Here is a 16,207-nt window from a genome sequence, read left to right as displayed (position 1 = left end):
GTCACAGAGATTTTCATTTCCTTTACTGGCAGAGAAAGAAAGTTCTGCAGCTGTTATCAACGCAGAGGGTTGTGATTAATGGATATTGTTCAGACTGGTATAACGTTAGGTGGAATAGGACCAGGATATGTCTGCCAGGGACAAAAGTTGATGATGTTGTAGAGCAGATATCATCTTTTAAGGGCACAAAAGGTGATATCGTTGTATATGTTGGCACTAATAACATTAAATGTAAAAGATCTGTGGATTTACTAAGCAAGTACAGGACAATGCTGAAAAAAAAGTCACGAGTTAGGGTTAAATTTGAAAGTGTCTGAAATCCTGCTCAGACACGATAGGAGGGAGTATAGGATGAGAGGCTTGTCAATCAATTTGGCCCAGGAGAAATTATGCAGGGCTCGTGGGGTAGAATTTTTCTCAGCTTGGTCTGTGCTTGTTAACAGGAAAGACTGATTCTACAGAGATGGGATACACTTAAATAGAAAGTGTGGAAGAATATTTGCTGATGCTATAGAAGCAATGTTAGGTGGGTCGGAAAACTGCTAGCTTCGGGGGAGGGGTTCACAGATTATAGGCTAACAGTAGCCACAGGCAGAGGTGGAAATGATTCTTGCACTGCTTCTATTGGAATGAGCAGCAGCCCAGAAAGCCAGTTGCTGGGGATTTCAGGAACTGCTAAGGGTCATGAAACAAGTAAATACATGGGTTGTGTTAGAGTAACTAAGAGCAAGAACAGGTGCATGTATACTTGCATTTACACCAATGCTAGGAGTATAGTAAACAAATTTGATGACTTTGAAGTGCTGGTTAAGATATCCAAGGCAGATATTGTTGAGATATCACAGACCTGCTGCAACTCAGATATAAGGGATGCAGAATTGAAATTTAGGGAATACAATGTGTACAGAAAGGATAGACAGGATAGAAAAGGGAGGAGGGTTATGCTGTTAGTTAAAAAAAAAAAAAAAAATCTAAGGAAGTGCATCCAGTTGACATAGATGGACAGTGCAATTTGAGTCAGTTTGGTGTGACATAAGCACTGGGTAAGCAAAAATGAGTGTAGGAGTTTGTTATAGGCCAAATGATTCTGATGAGTACAATGAACAATTATACAGAGAAATAGAGTGGGCCAGTAAATCAAAATGTCTTTTAATGGGGGGACTTTAACTTCCGAAATATATATAGATTGGAACTTGTGGATTAGTCATCACACTAGCAAGGCTTTTGTGGACTTATTAGATGATTGTTTTCTACAGCAGCATGTCAGAGAGGCATAAAGAGGGAGTAACACTCTTGATCTGATTATCAGCAGTGATTATTCATGCATTAAGAATTTACAGATTAAAAGAACCACTAGGTAGTAGTCATCACAGTGTACTGATGTGGGAATTACTTAAAGATATCAATACCATCAGGAAAAATAAAGATATCAATACCATCAGGGATAAACGGAAGAGTTTTTGTTTTCATAAAAACAACTACAGTGGTCTCAGACATTTTTTAGGTTCTATACAGTGGGACCAACTGATGATGTTACCAACAGAAATCTTGGAAGCTAGTAGGCTTTTTGTTCCAACTAAGAAATACTGCTCTAGGTTCAGGCCCAAATGGATGTCAGATGAAGTAATGAGACTCACGGCAGAGAAGAAAAATGCATGGGATGCACATAAATTATCAGGCAACACAGATGCCTATTAGCATTAGTTGAGGAATACGAAGCAAGAAAGCAAGCTTATGCAGCATCAGCCAAAAAAAAAAAAAAAACCCGCTCCCATTTCATCCCTCTGTTCGTTCCAAATACCTGTCCAGCTGAGCCTTAAATTTATTTATTTAGACTATCAACTTCCACAACAAAAGATGGAAGTCTGTTCCACCAATCAACTACCCGCTGGCTAAATGCAAACTTCCGCACATCTATTCTACAACTGTCTTTCCTAAATTTGAATTTATGCCCTCTCAGGTGATTATTCTGAGCAAGAGGAAGAATCCCATCAGCATTGAGCATGCTCAAACCACTCAAGGCTTCATACACCTCAATCAAATCACCTTGCAGGTGCCAGGTCTCCACACAGTAATCTGCAAAACTTAAGCCTTTCTTCATAAGAGCAATCCTTCATTCCATTCATTAATCTTGTAGCCCTTCTCTGTACTCGTTCCAACATCTCTATATCTTTCTTAAAATGAGGCCTCCAGACCTGTATACAGTGCTCAAGGTATGGCCTGACCATTGCCTTGTATAATGGAATTATCACCTCCCTGTTCCTGCTAGCAAAATTCCTATATATCATTGACATGACTCCATGACCTGCCCTGGTAGCCCATCTGCACTGTTCAACAAACTTCGTATTTGGCTGCACGATTACCCCCAGGTCTTTTTCACTTTCTGCTTCCCTGAGTGTAGTACCAACCAGTTGTTACATTTCTCTTCGGTTATTGCTACCCATATGCAGTACTTCACATTTGTCAATGTTAAACTCCAATTGCCACTTCTCAGCCCATTTTCCCAACTTATCTAGATCCAGTTGGAGTAGCATACTGTCATTACTGTCGTTAACAACCCTGCTGACCTTTGTATCATCTGCAAACTTCAACATTAAATCTGATATACTTTCATCAATATCATTGATAAATATGCAAAACAACAATGGACCCAACACCAAACCATGGGGAACTCCACTAATAACATTTGTCCATGAGGAGCAGTGTCCATTGATTACCATTCTCTGTTGTCTCCCACTCAACCACCCCTTTAACCATTGTAGCAGCTTACTCTCGATGCCATACCTCTCCAATTTGTACAGGAGTCTTCCATGTGCAACAGTATCAAAAGCTTTCCTGAAATCCAAGTATATGATATCAAAATTATTTTTGGCATTCAGTTCTTTTGTGACCACATCAGAGTAACCAATCAAATTGGTCAGAAAAGACCTCCCTTTGACAAACCCATGCTGTGTCTTAACTATTACTGCAGGCTTATCTAGATGATCCTGCAATGCTTCTTTAACCAGTAATTCCATATTTTCCCTGGAACACAAGTTAAACTAACAGGTCTGTAATTACTTGTCACCTTTTGAACCTCCTTTGTGAATTGGTGATACATTTGCACACCTCCAGTCCATGGGGACCTCCCCTGAGTCCAAGGAAGCTCTCATAATTATGGCCAAGGGCCTGCTTACATCCACCCCAGGTGCCTTCCTTATGTTTAATTTCAACCATTTTTCCTCCACTTTGCTCTCAGTTATTACAAAATCACTTAGCTCCCTGTTAGTGTTTGATAAACTTCTGGCACTCCCCTCATTGAATAACTCCTCATGTGTGAATGTAGATGCAAAATACTCATTCAGTTTATCAGCTACCTGAGCATGATCATCAATAGTCAACCCATCTATGTTAAGTGGTCCAATCTGGTTCATCCCTTTCCTTCTAGAATTCCTTGCTGTTTTTCTTTGCATCCTTTGACAATGATTTCTCATAATCTGCCTGCCTTCGTGACTTGATTACAGACTAGTTTTGCCTGATACTTTATATGCATCCCATATATTCTTCTTCTCTGCCACTAGCCTCATTAATTCATCTGACATCCATTTAGGCCTAAACTTTGAACAGTATTTCTTAGTTGGAATGAAAAGCTTAGTAGCCTCCAAAATTAAGTCCCTGAAGGCTTCCCATTTAGAATTCACTGTTGGTAACATCATCAGTTGATCCCACTGAACAGAATTTAAAAACTGTCTGAAACCTCTGTAGTCACCTTTACGAAAGCAAAAGCCCTCCCTTTTAGCCTTGATGGCAGTTACATCCTTTAAATAATTCCCACATCAATACATTGTGATCACTGTCACCCAGTGGTTCCTTTATCTGCAGATTCTTAATGCATGAAGAATCACTACTGATAATCAGATCAAGGGTATTACTCCCTCTGGTTGCCTCTCGAACAGGTTGCTGTAGAAAATAGTCATCCAATAAAACCACAAAAGTTTTGCTAGTGTGCAAGTGACCAACCCACAAGTTCCAGTCAATATCTGGAAAGTTAAAATCTCCTATTATAAGACATTCTGATTTACTGGCCCACTCTATTTCTCTGCACAACTGCTCATTATACTCATCAGATTCATTAGGTCTATAACACACACCTACTCTCATTTTTCCTTTCCCAGTGCTTATTTCACACCAAACAGACTCACTACTGCATTGTCCACCAGCATCAACTGGATGCACTTCCTTAGATTTTATGTATTTCTTAACTAACAGCATTACCCTCTTCTCCCTTCCAATACACATTGTACTCCCCAAATTCCAACTTTACACTACCTATATCTATTTTACACCATGTCTCTGATATTCCAACAATATCTGCCTTTGATATCTTGACTAGCACTTCAAGCTTTATTAACTGTACTCCTAGCATTGCTGTACATGCAAGTATACATGCACCTATTCCTGCTCCTAGCCACCTAACACATCCCATGTATTTACTTGTTCCACTATGACTCCCAGCAGTCCTGGAAATCTCCATTACCTTGCTTTCCAGTCTGCTACCCAATCTAATAGAAGCAGTGCAAGAATCACTTTTGCCTCTGCCTGCGGCCACTGTTAACCTTTTATAGTCTGTGTATCCCCCCATGCTAGCAGTTTTCTGACATCTAACACTGCCTCAATAGCATCAGCAAATATTCTGGCACCCTTTCTATTTAAATGTATCCCATCCCTGTAGAAGCAGTCTCTCCTGTCAACAAGCACAGATCAGACTGAAAAAAATTGTACCCCTTGGGCCTTGCACAATCTCTCCAGGGCCAAATTGATTGACAAGGCACTCATCATATACTCCCTCCTATCGTGTCTGGGCAGAATTGCAGACACTTTCACATTCAACCCTAACTCGCGACTTTTTTTCAACACTGACCTGTACTTGTTGAGTAAATCTGCAGATCTCTTACTCTTAATGTCATTAGTTCCAACGTGTACAACAATATCACCTTTTGTGCCCTGAAAAGATTATATCTGCTCTACAATGTCATCAACTTTTTCCCCTGGCAGACATACCCTGGTCCTGTTCCACCTATCCTTCTTACATAGTATATTCCCCGTCTCTCTGACAATAGTCACCAACAATAACTAGTTCCTTTGGGACCAGCACATTCTGCCTTGGAGATTGCCTCTGTGTTGCCTGATGCACAGGAGTGAACTCTGTCTTTGAGCTGGGCAGCTGAAAGCCTGATGGGCCCCTCATATTAATTTCTTTGAGGCCATTACCCTACACCTCAAGCTCTCATAGACACCCATCAGAAAGCTGAGTTGGCACCTAATTTCTTGACACTCCAGACACCTAGCAAACACAAAGGCTAGATCATGTCCTGTTTTAGAAAGTTCGGCAAACATTCTACATTTTGCACATTTTTTGAGACTGTGATACATTGGAGAATCACCTCCATTTCTCCCATGACGCCATAGCACTCTCGCTAGTCTGTGATCTTTGCTTCACAGTTCTAGTCTGGGTCATAATTTCTGTTTAAATACAATTTAATTAACAATGAAATTAATAAGATTACAAATATTTTTGATTAATTGATAATACTATAATAAGCTAACAAATACAGTGCTTCGTATTGCGCTATCTAGTTTTACTTTGTACCTTCGCTACTAGTTCAAGATATATATACATTAAGCTATTTCTTATCGACTACAATATGGGGGCTAGTTGAACAATATTGGCGCCAACACAGGGAGTCATAACTTCCAAAAATTGCTGGTTAAATTCAAAATAAGAAGCTAACAAACGCTACTAAACCTATTTAATATCTCCGTAAAACACAATGTAAATAACGAAGAATATGTTAAAAATTTAAAAATACTTAGCAGCCAAAAATCCATCGTCCGTACTGTTCTGCGATCCCAGCGCCCTTGAATCTACCCTATGGTAGATACAAGCTAATATGTATCTACCATAGGGTAGATACAAGCTAATATGTATCTACCATAGGGTAGATACAAGCTAATCTGTAATCACGTCACAAAGGAGGATAAGCAAGCAAAGGCAGATTATGAAAAATCATTGGCAAAGGATGCAAAGAAAAACAGCAAAGACTTCTTTACTTACATAAACTCTAAAAGGAAGGGGATGAATGGTCCACTTGATATCAATGGTTTGACTGTAGATGATCAGTCTCAGATAGCTGCTGAACTAAATGAGTGTTTTGCATCTACATTCATACATGAGGAGTTATTCAAGGAGGAGAGGGATGTTTATCAAACTCTAACAGGGAGTTAAATGATTTTTTAATAACTGAAAGCAAAGTGGAGGAGAAATTGTTGAAGATAAACATAAGAAAGGCACCTGGGGTGGATGGGGTCTATCCAGTTATATTAAAGGAGGCAGCAAAGGAAGTAAGCAAACCCTCAGCCATAATTATCAGAGCATCCTTGGACTCAGGGGAAGTTCCCACAGACTGGAGATGTGGGAATGTATCTCCAATTCAAAAAGGGGAATCAAAGGGTGACACAAGTAATTACAGACCTGTTAGTTTAACTTCTGTTCCAAGGAAAATAATGGAGTCACTGGTTAAAGAAGCATTGCAGGATCATCGAGATAAGACTGCAGCAATTATTCAGACACAGCATGGGTTTGTCAATGGGAAGTCTTGTCTCACTAATTTGATAGGATACTAAGATGTATTCACAAAGGAACTGGATGCAAAAAATAATTCTGATATCATATACTTGGATTTCAGGAAAGCTTTTCATACTGTTGCACATGGAAGACTACTGTACAAATTGGAGCAGTATGGCATTAAGGGCAAGTTGCTAAAATGGATAAAAGAATGGGAGAAGACAGAGTGATGGTCAATGGGTACTGCTTTACATGGACTAATGTTATTAGTGGTGTCCCTCAGGGTTCGGTGTTGGGCCCATTGTTGTTTTGTATATTTATCAATGATATTGATGAAGGTATATCAAGCTTAACGTCAAAGTTTGCAGATACAAAGGTTGACAAGGTTGCTAATAACAGTAATGACAGTATGCTGCTGCAACAGGATCTGGAAAAGTTGGGTAGATGGGCTAATAAGTGGCAATTAAAGTTTAACATTGACAAATGCAAAGTACTGCATATGAGTAGCAGTAACCCCAGAGAAAAGTACCAACTATGTGGTGTTACACTCAGTGTAGTGGAGAATGTGTGCAGTACTCAAGCCACACCTTGAGTACTGCATACAGGTTTCTGGAAGCCTCATTTTATTAAGGATGTCGAGTTGCTAGAACAAGTACATAGAAGAGCAACAAGACTGGTGAAGGGAACAAAGGGGTGCTCTTATGAAGAAAGGCTTAAGTTCTGCAAACTGCAGATTTTGGAAACTATGTTATAAATTACAATGGTATGTATGCACCTGCGAGGCAATCTGATTGAGGTGTATAAAGCCTTGAATGGATTGAGCAGACTTAATGCTGAGGGGATTCTTCCTCTTGCCCAGATTACAAACCTGAGGGGGCATAGATTCCAATGAGGAAAGAGTTGTAGAATAGATGTGTGGAAGTTTGCCTTTAGCCATCAGGTAGTTGATTACTGGAACAAACTTCCATCTGCAGAAGTTGATAGCTTAAATAAATTTAAGGCAGAACTACACAAACATTTTAAAATGAATGGATCAGTAAAATAGGAATTTTTTTTTTTTTGGCTGATGCTGTATAAGCTTGCTTTCTTGCATCATGTACCTCTACTAATGCTAATGTCAGGAGTGGGGTCCCTCAAGTATCAGTTATTGGACCACTGTTGTTTCTCATTTTCATACATGACATCGACGAAAGGATTGAAGGTCAAAATTTGCAGATGATGTAAAGATTGGCAGATGATCAATGCCAAGCAACACTCCTTCAGGATGACTTGAACAGACTTCAAAGATGATCAGAGAAGTGGCAGCTATGTTTTAATGCTGGTAAATGCAAGGTCTTACACTTGGGAAATAACAACCCACAAATAAACTATACACTTGGTGGGGTTGAATTAAAAATAGTGGAGGGGGAAAGGGACCTGGGAGTTACAATAACAGCAGATGTGAAGTTTTTTGAGCAGTGTAGTCAGGCAGCTGGGAAAACCCATGGTGTCGTATCGATGATTTATTGAACATTATTCTGTAGATAGAAGGTCATAGTCCTGCTGTAAAAGATAATTGTAAGACCACATCTAGAGTACTATGTTCAAGTATGGAGATCTCATTTGAAAAAAGACTGAGCTTCTTGAATGAGACCAAAGATAGGCAAGCTCGCATGGTGAGATCATCAAAAGGATGACCGTACAAGGAAAATTTTCAGTTATGTGGGCTTGGCAACCAGGGACCTCAGAGGTGACCTGATTGAGGTTTATAAGGCTCTGAGAGGAATTAGTAAAATGAAAGTGGAATTCTCACTGCTGTACCGCTGTGGTCGCAGAAGTGTACGGACGCATCTGCACAAAGCTCCACTTGATGTAAACGGCGGACGACGATATTGCGCGATCTTCGATTTAGGCAAGTATTAGAACATGGATTTTTCAGGTTTGAAGAGTATCACAGATGAAGGTAAGTAAATTAAGTCGGGCAAGAATAGTTTTTGTGATTGTATTTGCCTATTTTTGCTCTTTTGAGAGTGATTTTGTCCAGCGCGATCGCTACAGCTTCAGCGGTAGCGAGCCCACTGGCATAGCCACTGATTTGAATACGTCTCAAAAGTCGAGAAATTTGAATATATTATACTTGAAACGGCTCGTGATAAGGTTATTTTGTATGGAAAATATAATACTCCTGACAGAATTAACTTATACTTAGCTTATAAAATAGTTTTCTTTGTCTACAGGCGTTTCCCGCCAAAACCTGAAAATCGCGATTTCTGATTTCTAGTGGGCCTACACTGGAAATAAGTACCCCAAACCACTACTTAAAACGTCAGAAAATTGCTAAAAGTGAATTTAATGCAGAAATTATGGCTGAAAAATCAAATAATGACAAAATTCTGGACAATGACCTAAAAGACTCCTCTGAAAATGAAGCTAGAGTGCTCAGGGAGAAAGTCCCTGTTAATGAGGAAAATGGTAACGAACTGGATAGCTGGCCTCCTGGCCCCCTCAGTATTAAGAAGGGCAGGAAAGGAAAAAATCAAGAAACTATAGAAATTCCAGAGATGCAACAAAAGACAGAAGAAGAACTAAAACTAGACTACCTAACAAATTTGACTGACCCTATCAAACAGGCAAAGGAAACCAGAGTGTATCTAGAAGAATATATGCACAAGCAAACCAACAGGATTACTTCTGCAATTAGGCTGCAGATAGTGAACTGTTGGTCACTGCTTGAGCAGCGCCTGATTGAATTAAACACAGAGAACCAAGTGTTAAAATCAAAATTAGATTTTTTTTTTTTTTTTTTTGATTTGGTAGTTGTTGGCGCATCGGCTTCTGTGGCCATATTGCACCTCCCAAGGTTTTTGCAGTACTTTGATCCAAGCCCGAGGCGGGAATCGAACCCGCGACCTTTGTCAAAATTAGAGGTTACAACTGAGGAGAAGAACAACTATAAAACAATGAACACACTAACCTATGCCCAATGTGCAAAGGCTAATAGCAAACAGGACATAACTAAAGCAAAACAAATAGCTACTAAGCAACCTAATATAAACAAGGAAAGCAACATTGTTATTCTGAAAGCAAAAAGTGACTCTACCCATAAAACCAGTGAGGCAGTTAAGGACACAGTGGTAACAAAGTTGAGGCCTCATCTGAGAGAAATAAAGATAAACAACATGCGGAAAATCAGGAATAATGGAGTCCTGATTGAGGTAGCAAGCAAAGAAGATCTAAGAAAAATAGAAAACCATCCTGAAATTGAAAAACTGGGCTTGCTCCCTGAAAAACCAAAAGGGAAAAACCCTAATATTATAATCTTTGATGTACCTGTGTCAGTAATAGAAAAAGAATTCATGATGGATATCTACTTCAAAAACTTTAACAATGAAATGACAATAGATGAATTTGCTGCTGAAAAGAGCAACAAAAAACAAAAGGAATGGACAACTCAACATAATTGCAGAAATTACACCAAAAATTTGGAAGGTATTGCAGGGACAACAGAGAATCTATGCTGGCTGGACCAGTCATAGATTTAGAGAACATTTCCCTATCCAAAGTTGCTTTAACTGCCATAAATATGGTCACATTGCCAGAGACTGCACTCAGAAAGAACCTGTCTGTGGTCACTGTGCAGTCACTGGCCACGATTACAAAAATTGCAAAAATAAGTCTCAGCAGCCAAAATGTGCTACCTGCAAGGCAGCACGGCTGACTGACTATACACATAGTATCAGGGATGATAAATGCCCCAGTTATAAAAAAATGGCAAAACTTATACAATCTACGACCAACTATGGACCAGATTGAAAACATAAATGTGACTAGGGCTCTAAATCTTGTCCAATTGAATGCTCAAAGAGCAAGAGCCGTTGTAGATCAGATCAAACTCAAATTGGAAGAAAATAATATAGATATCTTGGTACTCCAGGAGCCCTACACACATATGGGTAGAGTTCAGGGACACCCAAGAGACTATAAAATAATAGAATACACCTCAGGTGTCCCTTCCACAGCAATAGTAGTTAAAAATACTGACCTTACAGTCACAAAGGTGGGTCACCTCTGCTCCCCAGTGGGAGTGTGTGCCCATATTACCAGTGCTATAGGACAGTTTTACATTATTTCACTATATTCCAGACCAGGTGAAGATATAAATCCAACTATTGAATACCTACAAGTAGTCACAAATTTGCTACCTACTGCAAATATCATAGTGTGTGCTGATGTCAACTGCCGGTCAGCCTTATGGCATAGCCGTACAGAAGACAGAGCAGGCACACACAACGGCCAGATACTTTCAGACTATATAGCCACCTCACCCTTTCAAGTGCTAAACCAACCAAATAACCTCCCAACTTTTAGCAGTACCATGTGGGAGAGTGACATTGATATCACTCTTGCCACCAATTCAATAGCTTATAAAATCACAGACTGGTGTGTCCAGCCAGCCTGGACCACATCAGATCACAGACCCATTTCCTTCAAACTAAACAGGCAATTACAAACAACCCAACACTCTCTGTTGGATATCAAAAGGTATAACCTTAAAAAGGCAAACTGGCAGATTTTTGCAGAACATACAGCAGCTGAGCTGCAAAAACAGGAAAATGAGTGGTCTAGATCAGGCAACTGTAGCCCGGACGAGCAAGCACTGACTATGACAAACATTTTAATAAAAACAGCAACCCTGTCTATCCCACGGAAAAAACCGAGGAAGCAGACCGTTCCCTGGTGGTGCCCCGAACTGACTATACTCAGAAGTAGGGTACACCAGGCACGGGGACATTTTCAAAGAGCCAGAACATCTTGGTCACAAAATGAGGTGGATGCACTGAGAGATTCTTATAAAACTCTCAGGAATCAGTATACAGCCCTCATAAGAGATAAGAAAAAGGAATGCTGGAAGCACTTGGTGGGAACTACTGGAAACAATAACCCTTGAGGAGTTGTCTACAGAATAGTGACTAACAAGCTGCCAAGAGGAGATGTCTTAGAAACTACTGTCAAACCAGATGGAACCCCAACCCTGTGTTGGGTGGATTCTGTAAATAACATCCTAGACAGTATCATTCAGACTGAAACTGGAAATCATTCCCCCACCCAGCTCGACATTATAAAAGAAAACACTGAATATGACAATGCCAATATTGAACCTCTGTTCACTATACAAGACTTAGAAACAGCACTATCTAAAACCAAAAACAATAAATGCCCAGGTTTTGACCTCTTAGAGGTTGAGATTATCAAAAAATTAGCAGAAATAGCACCAGATAAATTAATAGCACTATATAATAACTGTATGACAGAAGGTATATTCCCAAAAATATGGAAACAAGCTGTGTTAAGGTTAATCCTGAAAAACCCTGAAAAACTCCCTACTGATCCCAAATCATATAGACCAATAGCCCTACTCCCTGTACTAGGGAAAATATACGAAAGATTAATATACAGCAGATTAGCTCAATATTACACAGAAGCAGGCTTGCATTCCAACAATCAGTATGGTTTTAAGCAGGGCAATTCTACGGAGGATGCCATGCACCACCTACTGACAACAGTTAAAAACACAGAGGAGAAATATATGCTGGCAATCTCCATTGACTTTGCTGGGGCATTTGACTCACTGTGGTGGCCTAGTGTCCTTAGGAGACTTCGCCAGGCAAATGCCCCACAAAACCTCTATAAGGTAATAAACAGCTACCTTACAGACAGAAGTGTCTCAGTACGCACAAGGTTCCAGGAATTGACACGCCCTGTGAATAAAGGATGCCCGCAGGGATCAATCCTTGGCCCTTTCTTTTGGAACATTGTTCTGGATGAATTTCTGGCCTTGGATCTGGGCCCCGTGGAAAGCCTGGCCTTTGCAGATGACATGATTTTCCTTGTAAAAGGCAACTCACGAGTGGTTGTAGAGCAAAGATCAAATGCCGCTCTCTTGCAGCTGCAGGAGTGGGCACAAATGCACATGCTCAAAATATCGCCTGAAAAAACCAAACAAATACTTCTAAAAGGTAATTTGGACATGAGAAGACGTCCACAAATCAAAATTAACACAATCACTATAAAAATGGTAACAGAACTAAAATATCTTGAAGTGGTCTTTGATTCAAAATTAACTTTTTACCCTCATTTGATCTACTTGGCGAAGAAAGTGCGAAATTATGCAGGTATGATTGCCAGGATCAGTCGAGCAGACTGGGGACTCAAAAGAAAGACCTTGGCAATCATATACCGTGCAATTTTCCTGCCTGTTATCACCTATGGAGCCAGTGCGTGGTTCATCCGCTCGGCCATAGTAAGAAATAGGAATAAATTAGAATCGATACAAAGGACAATACTACTCACTATTACCAGAGCATGTCGCACAGTAAGCACACCTGCACTACAGTTGCTGGCCGGAACTCTCCCACTTTACCTGGAAGTAGCCAAAAGAGGCTTATATTATAGATTTAAAAAGGGCATACCCACAGAATTTCTGGGGATAGCCCTTGATACAACCAATACCTTCAATGATGAAAGAAAAAGAATAGCCACAAAGCTCCACGAGCTATGGCAAACAAAGTGGGAGCAGGAAACCAGAGGTCTGGTCACCAAACAGTTTCTGCCACTGGTGTCAATGGTTAGCCCAAAGCCACCTAAGTGGTATGCCCCTGGACTTTTTACAACATTTATATTGACAGGGCACGGCTCCCTAAAGGCGAAACTAACCTCCTTAGGCCTGACCGATGACCCAAACTGCACCTGTGGCGAAAGTGAAGACTGGGCACACATTCTCTATGAATGTATAATATATGACATCCCCAGAACAGAGCTAATAGCACAGATTGGTCCCCTTCCCAGGGGAGAAGAACATCTCTTCATCATAGAAGAGCAAAATTATAAAGCTTTTACATCTTTCACACAGAAAGTTTTTGAAATGCGCAGAGCAATTTCAGCCCCCCAGCAATTAAACAATAATCAATAGTAAAATTGCCCAAGTTTCCCACCACGCCCAGATGATGACTTAAAAACTGTTAGGATAGCAGTATTCTGCACCCTGACAGAAACCTGACATAACAAAACTCCCCATGACTACCATGCCATGTGTAGGAACCTGGGGCCCCAAACCAATGTAGGGGAGGGGGATGGGAATGCATGCAGAGAAAGTGAATGGGAGTGAGCAGAAGAGCAAATGTAATTGGCCGAAAGAATACAAAGTTAAAAATAACTTACATTACTTTATATATACTGTACCAACAAACATTTACAAACCACATAAACACTATCACTGCATTCTCCCCTGGCCTGCAAAAAAAAAAAAACCTTGTAGCTAGGCCTGCACCACAACTGAAGAATAACAGTAAGTTGCGGTGCCCAGAGAGTGCAGTGCAGAAAGAAAGAGTCGAATAAATGAGATGAGAGCTAGAAGAATGAATAAAAGTGCAAGCGTGAGAGAAAAGAACACAAACCACAAATGCTGAGTTAAGTACACACTAACCCTGGTTTTAATTAGTATTTAAATTTACGCTACTCATCACTGCATCCCCTCCTGGTGTGTGAGAAAAAGATGAATGAGTTGAGTGAAATAAAAAAAAAAAAAAAAAAAAAAATTATAAAATAAAAAAAAAGTATAAAAAAAAATAATAAAAATTATAAAATAAGAAAAAAGTATAAAAAAAAATAATAAAATAAATAAAAAAAAAAATAATAAATAAATAAATAAATAAATAAAAAATTATAAAATAAGAAAAAGTATAAAAAATAAATAAAAAATAAAAAAAAATAATAATAAATAAATAAAAAAAAAAAAAAAAAAGAATGCAAGTAGAGTGAGAATGCACATTACGAATGAAGTAAATGTGTGCGTCTCCCCCCCTTCACCTGGTAGGTTCCCCACTGCCAGCTAACATATCCCACCCCCAGAGCAGGATGGGCAGCTGGATCTTCATACCGGATTCAACACTCCTTGGACAAGACACCGACGAAGACATTCTGCGGCTTTGCTGCCAACATGCCATTGGCGATCCGAACTGGGTACTCTAACCTGGTTCCCTTTAAAACCCCATCCCCAGGCAGGGAATGGAGGAGACGGATCTCTGTCTCCTCTCCTCCCTGCCTACCCCCCATATTTCGCCTGATGGGGCTCGTCTCCACTGACCTCTTTGGGGATGCCTACTCTATCCGTCCCTATTCTTCCATCTGTTTCCTCCCCAGTCTTCAATCTCCCCCCCTCTCTCTCACTAAATCGACCGAGTACACCCCTTAACAATGCCGCCATATTATAACCAACGTCTAAATTCTACCGGTTTTGTGCAAATCTCTAAGATATCTAACACTATCAGCTTTTATCTAGCGTTACATGTCTAAATTTAATAACATCAAAATTTTGCCCGACCTATTTGGCCTTTAACACATCTCTTTAGTGTTCAACCCTAACCAGCGATTTCCTAACAGCAATCCCATTAAGCATTAATGTCAAATGCATAAACTTTTATTTAATTTTATTTATTTATTTTTTTAAATAGGCCCTAGCCACTGAAATCCCAGGAAACTAGGTGGCAGGACCTGCCAGGGCAAATTGTTGTGATACTGGATACACCCGGCTAGCCTCCACGTGGCAGGGTATGGGCAACGTCGGGCCCCACTAGGGGCCTGGCGGCCAATAAGCCGGATAAACAATGGGCACAACATATCACACTGCACAGACACGATCCACACACTTTCAAGTCTCTGGCTTGACAGTGTACTGTCCTCGATACAGCGAAACACACGCGGAGATGGGAGAAATCCCAGGTGCCGTCTGACACGAACATACCTTATACCTTATGCTATAAGCAACTCCAGAACTAGGTGTCGTGAATTCAAATTACAGGGATTCAAGGTTTAGATTGACTGCAAGAAGGTTTCTTTTAACCAGAGAGTCATTGATTGCTGGAACAAGTTGCCCTTGCAGGTAGTTGAGGCTGACAGTTTGAATAAATTCAAAGGTTTATTGGATACTTAACTGTGTGAGGAGGGAAGCATACAATGTGTTTTCTTATCTACTTGGAGTTTTTTTTTTTTTTTTCTTGCCAGTGCAGCAAAAGCCTGTGGCTTCATTAAGTCACAACATAGTAACACAAAAAAAAGTTATAAATTATGATGGTACATATGTAAATAGAAGGAAAATGAGAGAGAGATGTTGAAATAAATGACATTAAAAAATTTCAAAAAGCTTCCTACCTTCCCAGTAACTGGATCAATTCCATATTTCTTCAAAAACGGCACAATATTTCTGAAAATTCATATTCTGGTTATTAAATAATTTTTTATTATTATTATTATTATTATTGCATGTCATTAAAAATTATTTATTATGTCATTGAATATACAAAAGATAAACATTTTTATTAATTTCTTTAAAAATGAATAATTCTAAAACCTATAAAAAGTAACTCCTGTACAACCATTACTACTAGTCTCGTGGCCCTGACTAGCGCCTGCACGCACACGCACACACACACACAATTCTAAATGTGTGCAGCAGAATACCACTGATTCAACTTGGTAATCCAAAATTTGTTTTTATATTTCCTCTAATTTTACAAAATGAAACTGACAAATTTAATATTTAACTGTAACAAATAAAGTTGTAACATG

The 16,207-nt window shown here is 39.6% G+C and overlaps 1 protein-coding gene across 1 annotated transcript in view; it reads right to left on the bottom strand.

The window, feature by feature from the left end:
- Window positions 1-16,207, bottom strand: part of LOC150081840 (RING-type E3 ubiquitin-protein ligase PPIL2) — a 353,530-nt gene that overhangs the window by 303,023 nt on the left and 34,300 nt on the right. The window contains exon 4 of the mRNA XM_090379747.1: window positions 15,791-15,842. Coding sequence (XP_090235873.1) covers window positions 15,791-15,842 — 52 coding nt within the window. The remainder of the gene's footprint in view (window positions 1-15,790; window positions 15,843-16,207) is intronic.

Source organism: Mastigoproctus giganteus, chromosome 8 (assembly GCF_048544385.1).
Source record: "Mastigoproctus giganteus isolate SK-2022 chromosome 8, ASM4854438v1, whole genome shotgun sequence".
In the NCBI taxonomy this organism is placed as follows: domain Eukaryota; kingdom Metazoa; phylum Arthropoda; class Arachnida; order Uropygi; family Thelyphonidae; genus Mastigoproctus; species Mastigoproctus giganteus.
This window is presented reverse-complemented; position numbering and strand designations above follow the sequence as displayed.